Source organism: Gobio gobio (assembly GCF_949357685.1).
Source record: "Gobio gobio genome assembly, chromosome: 21".
Classification (NCBI taxonomy): Eukaryota; Metazoa; Chordata; class Actinopteri; order Cypriniformes; family Gobionidae; genus Gobio; species Gobio gobio.
Genome location: NC_137117.1, coordinates 23,042,449 through 23,059,229, shown reverse-complemented (window position 1 = coordinate 23,059,229; position 16,781 = coordinate 23,042,449). Strand labels below are relative to the sequence as shown.

Sequence of the window (16,781 nt, the reverse complement as noted above, 5' to 3'; positions counted from 1 at the left end):
ACCGGCCCTAATACAGAGTAAAACGGAGTCTTCAAGTATTAACACAGCTCGGGCACTAAACCTCAGACACGCGATATTAGAGCCTAGAATCACTGCTAGGAAAACAAATAAGCAGGTTATTGTTATCTTGCATTTCCCCCAACAAATATAATATATATATATATATATAGATTAATATGCTTATAAATAAAAATTCAGTGCTGTAAAAACATCTCCGATTCCATAGGATCTGACCCACCATAGAAGGCTCATCATGTTTATTTTTTTTAAACCTTTTGTCGTTTTTTTTCTCATGGCTAAAAAGCTACTGTTCGGAGCATGTAAACTGAGCTTCTGTGTTAAGTCCTTCATTGAGCATAAAACACGGAAAAATTGAAGACTTGTTAATATCATTAGTTTTTCTTTCTTTTTTTTGGTTTAAAGAATCCTTTCATGTGTGTGTGTGGGTTTTTTTTTTTTTGGTTTCGGTGAAGCACCAAGAAACACATATCAGTGTGTGTCTCTTAAAGTGTGACTGTAGTTTGTCCTGTAAGCATCTGAGAAATGCAAGTTTCTCAGTATGAATGTGGATGAGGGTTCTTTTTCTGTAGTCTCTGGTAGTGTTTGAGTACTGCGTCTATGTTAAGCAGCGCTCCACGTTGATGCCCTCCTCTGCGTGGACCTGCAGGTCAATAGGTCGCGCTGGCTGTTCTCCCGGTCGAGCATTCATCAGCGAGAGGTTCTTCACGCAGCCTGTGATACCCGAGGAGTACTTCCCACCGGTCAATGCTTTCATGTCTGGAGCCCCACCTACAGTCCAAATACAAACAATCTTACTTCAGATTCAAATGGTTCTGACTTTCTTTCACAAGGAAAAGCCATTTCTATATGTCATCTCTAGGGGGCATCAGAACTTAAGGCATGTTTCACATATTGGAGAGAAATAAGAGCCAAGTTGCCCCAAAAGTATCAAGACACTGTGTATATGTCTGTGTGAATAAATCTGGAAGCAAATATTATATAAACACATTCTTTACTGTCATAACGTGAGAAACTATTTGCAAATTTTGGTTACTGTATGTTTAGCGGAAAGTTAAATAACATATTAAATAACATTTTGACAATATTTGTATTTCCTTGTTAAAAAGGATGTTTAAGAAGAAAGTTAATTTGTGAATGAAAAAATTAAAAATGTGCCTATAGTGTAGTGTCTTGACTTTTGTAATAAATCCCAATGTCTTCTACAGAGATCATAGTTTAAAAAAAATATTCTCCAAACTACAAAAATATGTACACTAGTGTTTTAAATTTTAGGGATGGCGAGATTTTTAAAAATGTTTTTAAGTCACAAAGGTTGCATTTATTTGATCAAAAATACAGTAAAACAATAACAGTACTATTGTGAAATATTATTACAACTTGAAATAACTGTTTTCTATTTAAATATAATTTAAATGTAATTTATTTCTGTGATGCAAAGCTGAATTTTCTGCAGCCATTATTCCAGTCTTCAGTCACATGATCCTTTAGAAATCATCCTCTAGAAACATTTCTTAATATTATCAATTATCAACAGTTTTCGCTGCTTAATATTTTTGTGTAAACCATGATATATTACATATATATATATCAAAACTTTTCGTAGTCTACAGACTGCATGGCTGACATTGTGGACCTTAATAGACACACAAAACAAATCTTCAGCACAGTATTCTGCTTAGTAGGCTATGACACAATTGTTATATCATCCTTACCCAAGTATATGTTGCCTTTGGTGTTCACCATGATGCTTTTGCCTTGTGATTGTCCACGTTGGACGACAGATCCTCCATCGATCTGGAGGTAGCCCTGCTTACCCGTTCTGTTCAAGACACGTAAAGAACACTCACAATTATCTTTCTTATAACCTATTATGGTTTCTATAATGGTTTGGAGCGGTGAGGAGCATTACCGAACTGCAGTGATCATGTGCCACTGTCCATCATTGACAGGCTCTCTGGAGAGAATCTGAGCCTCTCCGCTGCCCAGCTGGTAACTATCAGAGAAACAATAGCACATTATGACCAGCTTAAAAGGACTGATCTAGATCGGTAAGCAACTGATACTTAGTTGTAGCAGCTAAGAGGAACCCCATTAACAAGTCATGACATTGTGTTTTTTTCTCTACCAGATCAAACGTCAGGTCATTATACTGTCTTATTAGACTCTCTACCCATGAACCCATGTGGTTTGTTAGTGTGCAAATGTTCTCATTTACTCACCTAAACACAAGATGTCCATTTTGTAAACCAAGACTTATGAAGTCCTTCCCCTTTCCTTGATTTCCTAGCTCCTAGAAGGTATTTTCAGTGAAATATTCAAGTCAGTCTCTCTGAGTCATTGGGAAGGAATATGGATGCAAACCACAGGCTAAAATGACACTATGTTGCATGTCAGAAATAAATGGGTGTGGATCTCCGTTTCAGCAACTGAATCACTTCTATACTAAAGCTACTAAGACATTTTCATTTAAAAACATCAATCCCACTGTAATAAACAAACAAACAAAATAACAATATACACAACCATTCAAAAGTTTGTTTTTTGAAATCTCTTATGCTCACAAGGCTGTAATTATTTAATAAAAAAGGAAAAACAATATACGTTAAATAACAGTTTTCTATTTTAATATATTTTTAATGGAATTTTCAGCAGCCATTGCTCCGGTCTTCAGTTTCACATGATCTTTCAGAAATCATTTTATTACGCTGATTTAGTGTTAAAAAACTTTTTTAATTGTTATCAAAGTAAAACTGCTTACTATTTAGGTGGAAACTGTGATACATGCTTAGAAATATCAAAAGAACAGCATTTATTTGACATTATAAACAACACTTTTGTAACATTATAAATGTATTTAATGTCATTTTGATCAATTTAATCCTTGCTGAATAAAATAAATAATATCTTTCAAAAAATGTGCCCACACTTTTGAAAAATAGTGTATACTGATGAAAATGTCTCTATGAATAATGTTTCTCATATGTTTTAATATTAGTGCTTACATAACAAAACAAAACAAAGTTTTTTTTTTTAGAACGTCTTAATTTTTTTTATAACATGGTGTACAAGGCTTGGAAATCCTGGAATAATGGTTAACTTTAATGGCACTTTTCACATATATGGTACACTTTGGTGTCCAATGACATTTTAAAAGCACAAATTCTATGTTTGTTGTTATTGTTGTGAGAACTGTAAGACATTTAAGAAAAGTAACCTACTAGCTAGTTTTAAACATCAAATGTATGGCAATTTTCTGAAATTCAATCCGTTGCAGGAAAAGTTTCATTAATAACTAATCTTACTCAACAACATAAAATATCACAGAGTTTTGAGATTAACAGTCAGCAAGTTCTGAAGGTGAAACAACCTTCAGGCCCTATTTTGTACCTTATTTGTTAAAAGTGCCAAATAAATGTGATAAACTGTTGCAGTAACACAGCTGTGCTGATTGAACAGGTGGAAAGGCAGGTGATAAATATGCAAACATAAGGCTAATTATGTGATGAACAAATCTGAAAATCACACATAACACATGCAGACAATAAATTATGTAAAATTTCATTTTTGATTGATAATGCCTGAGTGTGTCATTTACAAATGAGTTCCCAGTTAACAGGCAGTGATTAACCAAGTTAAACTGAAATCTTTAGTATAATTGTGCTCTTGAGCATCTGTGCCAGCAATTAGTGCACTGTAAGTGAAAATGCATCTGATAAATCAAAAGTAAATATAAGAAGGGCTGTTGTCTAAATGTTTGAAAGTGCTGTAAAGGTCAAAGCTATATTGCATTACAGCAAAAATGATAATATCTTCTGAGATAATAATATGTCCACGCTAATGCTGACATACTTGTGTCTCTGACTGCTTGTGAAGAGTGGATACCTTTATACTAGCATGCTTCTTATGGAGGCTTAGAGCGCCTGCAGGCTCCTGAGGAGGATGAAGGTGAGTTAGCCAGGCAAACATGCAGTGCAGCCATTCAAATGTGCTTTAGAGGTGAGGGACAAAAGCATATTCCAAACCAGCTCCAAGCAAACTCATTTTACACAGTTTAGTCAAATGAGGCTGAAGAAGAAATGTAAAACGTTTTACATTTGGACCCTGCCTATACTCACAGAATGTGTGTATATGCAGGGTCCAAAATTAAAAGTAAAAAATGGGTGCCTTGAAACAAATATGGCCACTAAGAAATATTTTTTGGCCAGTAAGTGTTATTAATTGCACGTGTCCTAAGATCCAGCAGGAGGCTCATGTGTACAAACATACCACTCCCTGCCATAGGATGAGGCCGTCTTTAGACACAGTGTTGATCTCTAACTCAATGGTCTCTGGAGAGTCAGGAGCACTGAAACAAATCAAACAGTCAATAGTGTTACATATAAATACTCCTTTTCCGGGTTCAAAACTAGTTTTGGTCACACTTTAGTTTAGGGTCCAATTCTCACTATTAACTAAGACTTTTGCCTCAGTAAACTCCTAATTACGGTTTATTAATAGTTAGTAAGGTAGTTGTTAAGTTTAGGTATTGGGTAAGATTATGGGATTTAGAATATGGGCATGTAGAATAGGGCATTAATATGTGCTTTATAGGTACTAATAAAAAGCCAATACCATAATAAGCAGCAACTAGTTAATAGTGAGAATTGGACCCTAAACTAAAGTGTTACCCAAGTTTCCTATGGTAAAAACTGCTGACCTTGACAGCATTCATTTAAATGGCTAATTAAGTCAGTTAAAGGGATAGTTCACCCAAAAATGAAAATGATGTCATAATTTCCTCACCCTCAAGTTGTTCCAAACCTGTATGAGTTTCTTTGTTCTGCTGAACACAAAAGAAGATATTTTGAAAACTTTTTGAAACCAAGCACATAGAGCACCAATTGACTACCATAGTATTTTTTGGTTGCTCTATCTGCTTGGTTACAAACAGTTTTCAAATTTTGTGTTCAGCAAATCAAAGAAACTCATACAGGTTTGGAACAACTTGAGGGTGAGTAAATTATGACATCATTTAAATTTTAGGGTGAACGATCCCTTTAAGTCTAAATGAACATTGAACACAGTTCTTGTTAGTTTCACATGGAGTGCCCTTACCTTCGTGGGAACATGGGCTTTGGAAGGGCCAGATATCCATTACTATGGAAATATGCAGAATATTCAATGGGAGAGTCTGCAAAAGAGAAACCAAAAAATAAAAACATTAAAAAAAGCAAAGAGGTGCCAACTTTCTGGGTTATACTACCACCCTGTGGTGCTCCACCAAATAGCAGAATAAGCAGACAATCGACAGAATTGACCCCTGACTACATTAAAGGTGCAGTAAGCAATTTCTGAGAAACACTGTTGATATTTTAAAATCAACCCCCTTCATTGCTCCGCCCCCAAAATGCACAAACGCACAATGCTTCAGCTACTCGAAGCAAAATAATACTTCACGAAAAAAGAGGACAAACGAATGACAAGGAAGGACAAAAATGAACATACAGTACACAAGAGTTGGTTGTTAGTCACCAGCAGCACACCAGCTCCAAACAAACAATGACACAAAACTGTCCTGTCACAATAGGTCTCGGTTCTGTGAATCATAGCAAAACCAATGTTACTCACGTATGGAGCAGAAAACAATGCAACCTTGGTGTCCGTTTTCAGGCCTTTCCGCTCTCACCAGCAACTCCTAAAAGAATAAACTTTTTTCTTTTGTAATGTCTACACTCTTTCTTCAAATCTCCCTCTTGCTCACTCCCATCATGAGTGATCATAAATCGATCTCATAAATCGCTTACTGTACCTTTAAATCACATCTGACCCAAATATCAGGCGTGTTGCGTTGTGAGAAAAATACAAATATGTGCATCATGAGCAATACAAAAAAAAACTACAGATAAAATCCAACATACATTTGATTTATCTCAATGAGATAAATAAAAATGAATGCAAATACACACTGCTGTTGAAGTAACATTGACAGTTGAGCACAACACTGTGCATTCCTCACAAAGCATTCTCTCGAACCAAGTAATAACCCTCGGGCAGTTGAGTGCTCATCAATAAGTGCTTCATGCTCAATGTTTCTGGATGTAAACTCACCTTTCTAGTTAGCTCAAGTGTGTAAACGAAGGACATTCGGTGGTTAGTAACTAAAAACATGTTTGTTCACAGTGCGAGGACATTTTGTTTATAGACATTACTGTGGGTGAAAGTGGCAGTACGGAAAATATGTTGGTTGTTGGTTTCGCAACAAAGAGAAACAAGATTTAATGAGAAAGAGATTCTGCAGCGAGAGGCTGAGCGACTGACCGGACAAGACGCCTCAGGAGATGCTAAAGGGGAATTCTATGTATATGTTTGCCTTAAGAAAATGTCACGGTGTTGCAGCCATCACAATTGTAACATTACCCACAAAAAGTGCACCAAAAAGTACCATAAACCTTCAGCGTTTTACAACGAAGACACAGAATTCCCCCTCAACATTACAATTAAAATTTCACAGAGGACACAGTAACCAATTGAGTGCAGAGTGCAGATGAGACCATTCATTTTGATAGCACATCATTTCAGGGATCTATTTACAAGGCATCAGTATCAGTAAGCTTTATTACATTGTTGGTATTTTCTTGCTTTTGAACACTTACAGAAAAGTCAAGCACCTATTAGATATTCATTACATCATTAAATAACTATACATACACTACTGTACAAAAGATTGGGGTCAGTGAGATATTTGTTTTTTTTACTTTTACATTTTTGTAAGAAGAATTGTATGCATACCAAGACTGCATTTATTTGATCAAAAATACAGTAAAACTAGAAGTACTGTAATATTTTAACAATTTAAAATAACTCAATTAATAAACGATATTCAGCAGTCATTACGCAAGTCTTCAGTGTCACACGATCTTTCAGAAAATATTTTTTACCCCACTGACAAATAGTTTAAAGACTAAATCTCACTTAATGTAAAATAAACTTAATTCAAGATATTGTCTGTAAACCCTTGTTTTAAGGGATATTTGAAATTAAGATCATTTTAATAAGGATTTAAATCACCAGCACTGATGAAGAATACAAAACATGCATTTACCACAATGAATGCATTTATCAGAAATGTGCTTGACTTTGCTTCTGATGGTTCTAATAAAAGCTCTGTAAACAGACCCCTAAAATGCTTCACTTCCTGTCTTGCTTGTATCCCCCCGCCCAATTGTAGCCGTTTGTTGTTGTTGTTGTTTTATTTGTGGTGTTAGATGGGCTGAGGGAGCCCTGAGGAGGACGCTCTCCCCTGGTTAGTGACGAGCGTGTCAGGCAGATTGCAGTCATACTGTACCATTTCCCCCACTACCCTCCAAATTCCACAGTGCCTCGGTGAAGCTGGACTCCTGCCCTGTGTGTGTGGGATATAGCCATGAAAGTGCAGGGGTGAGATACATTCACACGGGGCCTTTCACCGGCCAACACGCCACTGCTGGATGACGTTAGGCAGCCTGACTGATGTCGATACGGTATGTTATGGAGAAACGGACAATTATTTCCCTATGGTGCTTTATGATGAATCACTTACAGCTGTGCTTCAGTTTAATGCTATGAAACTACTGATAAATGTCTTTAGTGAATTCTGTTAAATGACAAATGAGGCAAATGGTGTTTAAAGAGACCGAATAAGTCACATTGTACATATATTGCCGTTAGTAAGCTGCATGTTTATCTCATCTTAAATTACATTTAATGTATAATAATAGTTGTATGGAACAGTGCTGTTATTGTTAACCAAAACTTAAACTAATAAAAATTATGTCTATTAACTGAGAAAAGATATGTGGAATAAAATATGTACTAAAAATAGTATGTAATAGTACTAAAAATACTAAAACTAAAGCAAAGCTAAATAAAATAAAAAATAAAATAGAAATACTAACAAAAGCAAAAGCACATAAATTTGCTAAAACTTAAACTAAAATTAGAATGAGAAACCTAAAAAAATTGAATATTAAATGTATTAAATTAAATATTATTGAGAAAATTAATAAATAATATAATAGTATATGAATAATACTAAAATAACACTGGTATGGGAGACCGGGGCTAGAATAATTTTTGTGAATTCCCCACACTAACATTTCAACATCATCATATTTCTGCTCGTATATCTATTTGGGTCACAAGTGAACTACATCTGTTCTATGAATCTTTTTTTCTTTTCTTTTTTTGTCATGGCAACAACAGTGGAAATGTGCATTAGCCTTTATTGTGCCCAAGACTAAGGTATGTGTGCTTCAAAAATAAGCCTACATCGATAAATATAAACACTAGTACCATTCTCTCCTTATAATATGTTCTTAATGATAATGTTGACTTTGGATAGAAAGAGCTGATAATTATGTACAATATAATAGAAAAATACCGCAACAAAAGTGTACAATATACCTACATTTGCAGCGATGCAGTTTCTAATCGGAGGGCAAAGATCATATGTAAAAAGATTTTGCAAAACAATCGGTTAAGCATATAGCAGTTGTGTACTGACCTTTCTCACAGTGTTGGCCAGTGTATCCGGCCAGACACACACACTGGTTATTAACACAGCTGCCACCATTCTGGCACTGCGAAGAATCTCGACAGGTGTCCCTCACTATTTCACAGCGGTCACCTGAAGAATATCAAGCAAGAAAAATATGGGGGAAAAAATCTGGATTAAAAGATTCTTAGAAAGAAGTGTAAAAATGAGGATTTTCAGAGCCATAGCAAGCTAAACATAAACTTCCTTTAAACATTGACAGCAGAGATGAGCAAAGCCACTTCTTTTCTGTGACGTCACACAGGCAAAATCTTTTCATATAACTTCCTCCAGAGCAAGACAACAATGAATAGTACGTTATAGTATGGATATCATCGCACCATAGACCCCACCTACTGGTAGTCAGTCGCTTAACGGCTGACATTTGCCTACACTGGATGAGAGCCTTGCATCATGTCAAAAACGGTCTACACTGGAACTGTGAAGAACTGTGGCAATGTCTCCAGGACGCTTGAAGAACCGACCTGCAAATCTACCTGAAAAACTACGTGCAAGTGCACCTAGGCCAAAAGCTGTTTTAAAAGCAAAGGGTGGTCACACAAATTTTGATTTGATTTAGTTAATAGAAGTTGATAAATTAAATCTATTTGCAGCATTTTTACACAAGTGCCTAAAACTGTTCACAGTACTGTAGCTTTGCAGGAAGGTTTCTTCAAGCGTCTTGGAGATGTTGCCACAGAGTTTCTGGATTTAGTCTGTCTCCGTTTTTTCTGTTTCTTCATGTAATCACAGACAGACTCGATGATGGTGAGATCAGATCATACCGGCTGTTGTCAGACTCCTTGTGCATAGAAAAATTATTACACTGGATTATTACAATTAATGGCAAAAGGAATGTTTGGAAATGTAAACTGATATTTCCTACTGACACACTGCAGCAAAATATGGAAATAACTGTTTTTTGCACAGTACTGTATACACACAATATATATATATATATTATATTATATAATATCTCTACTTGAAAGTTGGTTGAGCAACTCACCCTCGTATCCTTCAGGGCAGAGGCACTGGTACTCATACTCAGCACTGGCCATACACGTGCCTCCATGAACACAAGGCCTGCGGTCACATGGGCTGCCATCTTCACACTGGCTGATGGCTCTGCTCTCAGTGAAGCTGTATGAGAGATCCATCTTCTTTCCATTAATGAAGACCTGTGAAGAAAAACAAAGCCAAAAGAAACAATTTCATTTCCAAACATGACTGTGGGCTGTAATGCAAACAACTTTTCAATGCAATACATTCTCACCTCTCCTATGCATCCATCAAACAGCATGCTAACATTTGCAGGTTTGGGCAAGATGTCCATGCTAGGCACTCCTCCCAGATACATGGGTGTGTGGATATTAAGGCCTTGGGCCTTGCCTGGAGAGGACCTTGTGATCTCTCGTGCATGGTCCACCTTCAAGGAGCCGTCTTTATCGAGCCGTTCGGCCACCACACGATGCCACTGATCCAGAGACACGGGCTCTTGACTACGCAGAACAGCTTGACCTGAGAGCATGGAAAGGGAAAAGTAATTTGCTTGAACTGCACTATAAACAGCTTCTAGGTTTCAATATCTGTTACCTTGCTCTCCAGTGAGGAGGATCTTTTTTACTTTTGTGTGCAATTACTTTGTTTGAAAGATCAAGATCTCTGAGGTGAGTTCAATTACATTTTAAAGGATTAAAGGCACACATTTTCAGTTTTTTTTGTTGCTGTAGCAACTTAAAATACATTAAATTAACTAGATCATTTAAAATAACTATAAAAACCTAACATGAAAAGTAGGTAGTTTGAAATGCATCAAATATCTGTATCCTCCTCTTAAAATGGTGACATTGGCCTGTCTCACATCAGAGGTCTTGATCTTCTTGACTATCTAATCATTAAAATCATACCAATGTCATAATTGTGAAAGTCAATTGAATTAATTAATAAATTAATAAATAAATGTATAGATAGATAGATAGATAGATAGATAGATAGATAGATAGATAGATAGATAGATAGATAGATAGATAGATAGATAGATAGATAGATAGATAGATAGACAGATAGGTAGATAAACCAATATGTATAACTTTGTTTATATATAATTATAACTTTATAATCTACTGAATAAATTAATGGTATTAAACAAATATTTTTAATTAAGTACTTTTATATTAATTTAAACATGTATAATTTAAAATATATATTTATATATATATATGTGTGTGTGTGTGTGTGTGTGTGTGTGTGTGTGGGTGGGGGGGGGCGGTTATGGTGTTAAATTCTATTAAATTCTAACAACATATTTTTAAACCATTTAGTTTTGTTGTTTATTTAATGGTTACTTATATAAAATAATAAAACCACATACGGGTCTTCATGTTCAAAATTTTGGGTAACAGAGTTGTAAACATATCAAATGAATAGAAAATAATACATTTATTATTAATACACTATTTAGTTTGGCCTCTTGGAGGTGATGATCCCCATTTTCTGAAAATCGAGCAATTCCTGTCATTGACCATGACAAAGAAAAATAATATTTTTTTTGCAAAGAATATAATATGATTTGATCATAAGATCTCTCACCTGTACCAAGTTCATACCGGAACTCGACATGTCCGTCTACCATAGATAACGTCACAAAGTCCTCCACTTTCATCTTTTTGCCTCCACAAAAGAACATCAGCCCATCTAAATCCAAGGGTTTAAACTCCATCTCGATGCGAAGGTCATTATGGATATTAGTGAGAGGAGGATATGCAATGTAAGATACGTCTCCATCAAACAATGGTGTTGTTACCAGAGTACCTGGGATTGTCAAGAAGAGGGTACGTGAGAACCACAGCTGACCTTAAAGTGTTCAGGGAATTTTAAATGTAAATGGATATTGAGCTTTACCATCCATGCACTTCATTCCAGACTTGCCCAAGTGACAGCGGCAGTCATAGCCCAAACCACTGGGTCGGTTAATGCAGGTGGCATCTGGTCCACAGGCATCTGTTGCAGTTAAGAGCAGAAATAATAATGAGTTTTACGCAAATTTTTGGATATCACATAATTAAATGGACGGAAACAACATTATGCACAATGCACATAAATTAAAAAAATATGCATTAAAAACATATGTGCTCAACTGAGGCTGACCATTTTTAATCCGATAAGAAGACATGCACAGAAACTACAATGGAAACACATTTACCAAATAAATTCCTCGATGCGCAACATAAAACTCTTGTGACTTTGCCTCACACATATCATGTGATTGGAAAACTGGACTAACCAGTGGATCAACTTCATTGCACCCCATGTCAAATGTTGGTGACAGTCAAAGTCTGTCATCAAAATGGTTAGGTATAATTACTTCCCAGGTCTGTCTCGCACGATTGCGCTCCCAAACACCAGCAATCCGCCTCCGAATGCAAGATAACATGACAGCGTTTATTGCATTTCGTCTGCGTGCTCTGAGGCGCAAGACATTTATAGTGTATAAAATGGCTTGATCAGCGGCTTCCCCTGCAGATTGCAGTAACTTCCATTTGTATTACAGATATTTTGTGCCAATTTCTCAGGAATATGTGATTTTTGTTCTCTTGAACATGGGATGGAAACAGTGCCAAAATGTTTTATGTGATATTCCAATTTTGCACACAAGTTAAATTCGCAACTTTGGATAGAAACATAGCTTATGAAGCCAAGGAGGAATGATGCTGGTTGTTGATTTTACAAATCCTGCTTTTAAAAATTCTGACCTGTGTGGCAGTGCAAGGAGGAGTGATGCTGGCAGTTGCTCCCTGTGAATCCTCTCTGGCAATCGCATTTGTAGAGACTGGCTACAGAATCCACACACGCTCCACCATTCTGAAACACACACACATTACTTTAGGTAATCGATTTTCACAGGCCAATAACACAAAATACATACACTGACCCCAAAAAGTCTTTGACTTTATTCATTCACTTAAAATTACTGTGGCTTGTGCCTAGAAAAGTGGCATTAGTCCCAAGGACTAGTGTCACGTGCTACATGATATTTTGTTTCTTCAGCAAAGAAATTAAATTTTTTGTGTGACTTATGCAAATGTTCAAATGACCAAATACTGGGGTCATTGTGCATGCTGATTCAAAGAATAATTTTGACATTATAATAGAAAAATGACCTGACATGGGCGGTCCTTGCAGGTGGGACAATTCGAAACTCCAGTGGAACTTTTATCAAGGTCCTTGAAAATGACCTCATCACCTTGGATAATCAGCTGCTTGATACAGCCTTAAAGAAAGACCAAAACTCAGTGAAAGAAGGCAATTTATAAGAAAGCTACAATTGATATTTTCCTATGAAATTGATACGCCACAGAATAACGTAAGGGTTTTCTCACCAACAAACCCTGTTTTGAGGTCTGCAGTTTTAGCAATCATGCTATAGTTTGGATAACCACCAACAAAAAGCTCCTCGTTCAGATCCAGGCCCTTGAATTTTCCCTGCTCGGACACACAACATGGTTTCCCATTTGTTTAACTGCCATGATACCACAGAATATTAATTAGGGATATGGAGAGAGGAATATGCACCTGTGAGGTTCCATTTATAGGAGCTTCTCCATCCACAATAAGAGAGCCCTGAGTCTGATTCCTAAAGAGCTGCACTGTGTGAAACTCGCCCAGTTTAATGGAAGTAGGGTAACGAATATTTGCCATCCCAGAGCCCACATCAAACCTGTGGAAGGAAAATATGCACATTTGGACAATCATATCAAAAGGCAACGTTATATCCAGCTTCAGAAGCAAAATGTTCTTTGAGATTGGTGTGATATTGAAAGGTAATGCACCTGAATTCAGGGCGGCCACCCACCAACCCAAAAGATATGAAGTCAGCACCTGTGGTCTTCTTTTGTCCATTATAGATTATCATACCTGGGCATGAAAGGAAAAGATAAGTCCAATGCGGCATTCACCCTACCTAACCATGGAGCTTACCAATGCACAAAGCCCTTTTTTAAGCTCAAAGTAAAGCAGCATGCTGAGGGAAAAGCTGCTGCCATGTTCAGCATCTCACACTGCCAACACAAGCCTCATGCATGGGCACATGCCATGACTCTGCCCTGTCTCCATCACATGGGCATAATGACTATCAGATGGGGTAGTACTGACCAGTGGCTCTCAACTGATAGGTGTGACCCAAAAAATGGTACTGTGCTTGAGGTTTAAAATACAAAAGGCAAAACCTTTTGAGAACCACTGGTATAGATCATGCCCTCTGGGTTATTAGTCCTCATTCAGAAAGAACCACAAAAGCTTGCTGACACATACTTATTTCATCTACATATGTAGGGATCGATGGGTTTGTGTAAGAAAAATATCCATATTAAGCACGTTATAAAGTAAAATATCTAGCTACCCCCAGACCGCCTTCCGTATTCAACTTATGGAAAAAGCGCAACTGACGCAACATAGGACGTAGCGTATGCGTTTTGAACTGCGAGAGGCGTTACACTTTCTTCGTAAGCTGAATATGGAAGACGGTCTGGCGGAAGCTAGACATTTTACTTTATAAAGTTTTAAATATGGATATTTTTCTTACAAAAAGCCATCCATTCACTTCAGATGGCCTTTATTATCTCCCTGGAACCGCGTTGAGTACATTTACAATGGATGGATGCACTTTTTTGAGCTTCAAACTCGTGAGCCCCACTCACAGCCATTATAAAGCTTGGAAACATCAGGATATTTATTAATATAACTTTGATTGTGTTCATCAGAAAGAAGAAAGTCATATACACATATAGGATGGCTTGAGGGTGAGTAAATCAGGGGTCATTTTCATTTTAAAGTGTTCATCAGAAAGAAGAAAGTCATATACACCTTTAGGATGGCTTGAGGGTGAGTAAATCAGGGGTCATTTTCATTTTAAAGTGAACTAATCCTTTAATAATTATTAATTTAATAACATTGTTAAATGTAATCTTTAACAAATCTCAAAATAAGTAAAATGTTTAATACTGCACATTAGAATTTTGTGATGCCTAAATTCACTTGTAGCATGTAAAACTATTTATTTTATTTTTCAGGATTTAAAAAAATATATATATTTAGACAAAAAACCCAACTTTGCACACATGCTGTATAACTGTCACTAAAAGGTGTAAAAGCTTCAGTCAGTCCATGATAACATTCTAACAATCAGGTTGATAACAATCATGCTGCAACCAATTGAATGAGAAGCAGAAGTGCCTTTATGAACATCATAATCTATTGTCATGCCTGCATATGTTCATAAGGCCCTTCTAATGGCCCAATGAGAGTATGCTGAGCTGCACTGCTGCATAGCATTATTATATCTTGCAGCATGTGCACTCAGGCCCTCTCAGGCAAGCAAGCAGACTCACCGGCATACAAAATGAGCCCTTCATACCAAAGGTGAAGGAGGGTAAAGAACAAAAAGAATAATTGAGTTTACATACAAGGACTAAACAGTGTGCTCTTCATATAGTACATGTAACACTGCTCATGATTTAAAGAGAAAGTTATTCTAAAAATAATCATGATGTTCCAAACCTGTATGACTTCCTTTCTTCTGTGGAACAAACAATAGGACATTTTGAAGAATCTTTAAGCAAGTGATTTTCATACAGTCATTATGAAAAAGACCAGCAGAAAGATTCTTCAAAACATCTCATTTTCTGTTCCACAGAAGAAAGAAAGTCATACAGGTTTGAAACAACATAATGATGAGTAAACAAGTTTTCATTTTTGAGTGAACTATCCCTTTAACACTTGAACATGACAAACATTGTTTTTTCCAAGTAATTAAACTGAAGTTAAATCTGTGTATATTTAAAACCACTTTGGTGCAGTGAAATATCTTGCAGTTTTGAGGGACCTTACCATCAGCATTGTCCGGCCTGAAGGTAATTTTGATGCTGAATGCTTTGTAGGAGTTTTTGATGGTGGGCAGTGTGAGGTACGAGAGTGGCTCCTGGGTAAACTGAGGCATCACTCTCTCTGGAAGGCATGAACACAGACCGAATGTTAGAGAGACAAGCAGTAGAACATTTCAGAAACTCTTCAGTGGAAGAAATAGCTCATGGAAAACTTGGGTTGGTTGTGAAGGTTTCCAAATCTCCAGTCTACAAAAGGCATGACACCCAAAAGCATTCTGAAAGCAACATTTCATAAGTTACTTTGGATAAAAATAACTGCTAAATGACACTTAACCAGGTGTGCAGTTCCTGTGTGGATGTTTAAGTATTGACACTTAAGACCTACACTGGAAAAAAGATGTGCAGATAGAACAGACTTGCATATTATATAACTAACCATGAACATTGAGTCTGGTGAAGGCCTCAACTTTCCCCTGCTTATTAGCAGCTGTACACACATACGTTCCAGCATCTAAGTGTGTGACACCAGGGACTGTCAGGACATGTCCATCCTGTCTACACTTAGCGGGCAACTCATTCTCCACCTGTAAGATGAGGACAAATAATCGCTTTCGTATTTAGTACTCTAAACAGGACTGACAGGTGTAATATGCTGCTGTGTGAACATATGGGATTTGGTCAAGAATTAGGTTGAGTTTAGCCATGAAACATAAGTGTTACCTTTGACCATGTGATTGTTGGGACTGGGTATCCAGATGCGATGCAGGGCAAGATCGCATTAGAGCCAACTGTCACTTCCTTTGACTCAGGCTGTGCAGCAATCTGAGGCAAGGCTACAAAGTGCACAGGTTTCAGGAATCAGAGTTCAGTTACTGTACATCCAAAGCATTTCCCAGTTTAATACTGTGCATCGCAATATGACATTCCATTTGTAGGAGACCCTAAGCTTCATAGCTTTTTTTAAGGTGTTACATACAATGGCAAAGGAAACCTAATAAACATCCGGGATATAATAATGTACTCACACTGGATATTAAGGACAACATGGGAATGCTCCGAGCCAACATTATTAGTGGCCGTGCAGCGGTACTGTCCAGAATCTGATTCGGTCACTTGATCAATCCTCAGGATGTTCCCCCTTACTTCCACGTGATCTGGAAGAGAGCCTCCCACTTTACTCCAGCGCACTGTGGGCTCGGGGTCACCGGTCGCATGGCACTCGAACTCCACGGAGTTGCCCACCATCACCGTCTGTACTGATGTGCGCACGTTGATCATTACTTTGGGTAGAGCTGTAAAGACAAAAAGCACACAGTCAGAGGGTTTTA

The 16,781-nt window shown here is 37.1% G+C and overlaps 1 protein-coding gene across 8 annotated transcripts in view; it reads right to left on the bottom strand.

Moving 5' to 3' along the window:
* Nucleotides 1-268: 268 nt before the first annotated feature.
* Nucleotides 269-16,781, bottom strand: part of hspg2 (heparan sulfate proteoglycan 2) — a 120,292-nt gene continuing 103,779 nt past the window's right edge. For 3 of the 8 annotated variants that reach the window (XM_079803355.1, XM_079803357.1, XM_079803358.1), the window contains 20 exons: nucleotides 16,479-16,745; nucleotides 16,174-16,286; nucleotides 15,890-16,037; nucleotides 15,458-15,574; nucleotides 13,402-13,486; nucleotides 13,145-13,289; nucleotides 12,952-13,054; nucleotides 12,733-12,842; nucleotides 12,325-12,433; nucleotides 11,474-11,572; nucleotides 11,162-11,383; nucleotides 9,846-10,090; nucleotides 9,579-9,750; nucleotides 8,543-8,665; nucleotides 5,116-5,191; nucleotides 4,288-4,366; nucleotides 2,241-2,311; nucleotides 1,931-2,014; nucleotides 1,734-1,840; nucleotides 269-789 (listed from right to left, as the gene is read on the bottom strand). In XM_079803355.1, coding sequence (XP_079659481.1) covers nucleotides 617-789; nucleotides 1,734-1,840; nucleotides 1,931-2,014; nucleotides 2,241-2,311; nucleotides 4,288-4,366; nucleotides 5,116-5,191; nucleotides 8,543-8,665; nucleotides 9,579-9,750; nucleotides 9,846-10,090; nucleotides 11,162-11,383; nucleotides 11,474-11,572; nucleotides 12,325-12,433; nucleotides 12,733-12,842; nucleotides 12,952-13,054; nucleotides 13,145-13,289; nucleotides 13,402-13,486; nucleotides 15,458-15,574; nucleotides 15,890-16,037; nucleotides 16,174-16,286; nucleotides 16,479-16,745 — 2,648 coding nt within the window. In that variant the 3' untranslated portion in view covers nucleotides 269-616. Of the gene's footprint in view, nucleotides 790-1,733; nucleotides 1,841-1,930; nucleotides 2,015-2,240; nucleotides 2,312-3,903; nucleotides 3,952-4,287; nucleotides 4,367-5,115; nucleotides 5,192-7,345; nucleotides 7,403-8,542; nucleotides 8,666-9,578; nucleotides 9,751-9,845; nucleotides 10,091-11,161; nucleotides 11,384-11,473; nucleotides 11,573-12,324; nucleotides 12,434-12,732; nucleotides 12,843-12,951; nucleotides 13,055-13,144; nucleotides 13,290-13,401; nucleotides 13,487-14,958; nucleotides 14,977-15,457; nucleotides 15,575-15,889; nucleotides 16,038-16,173; nucleotides 16,287-16,478; nucleotides 16,746-16,781 lie in introns of all 8 variants that reach the window. The other 5 variants (XM_079803354.1, XM_079803356.1, XM_079803351.1 and 2 more) reach the window with 4 other exon arrangements.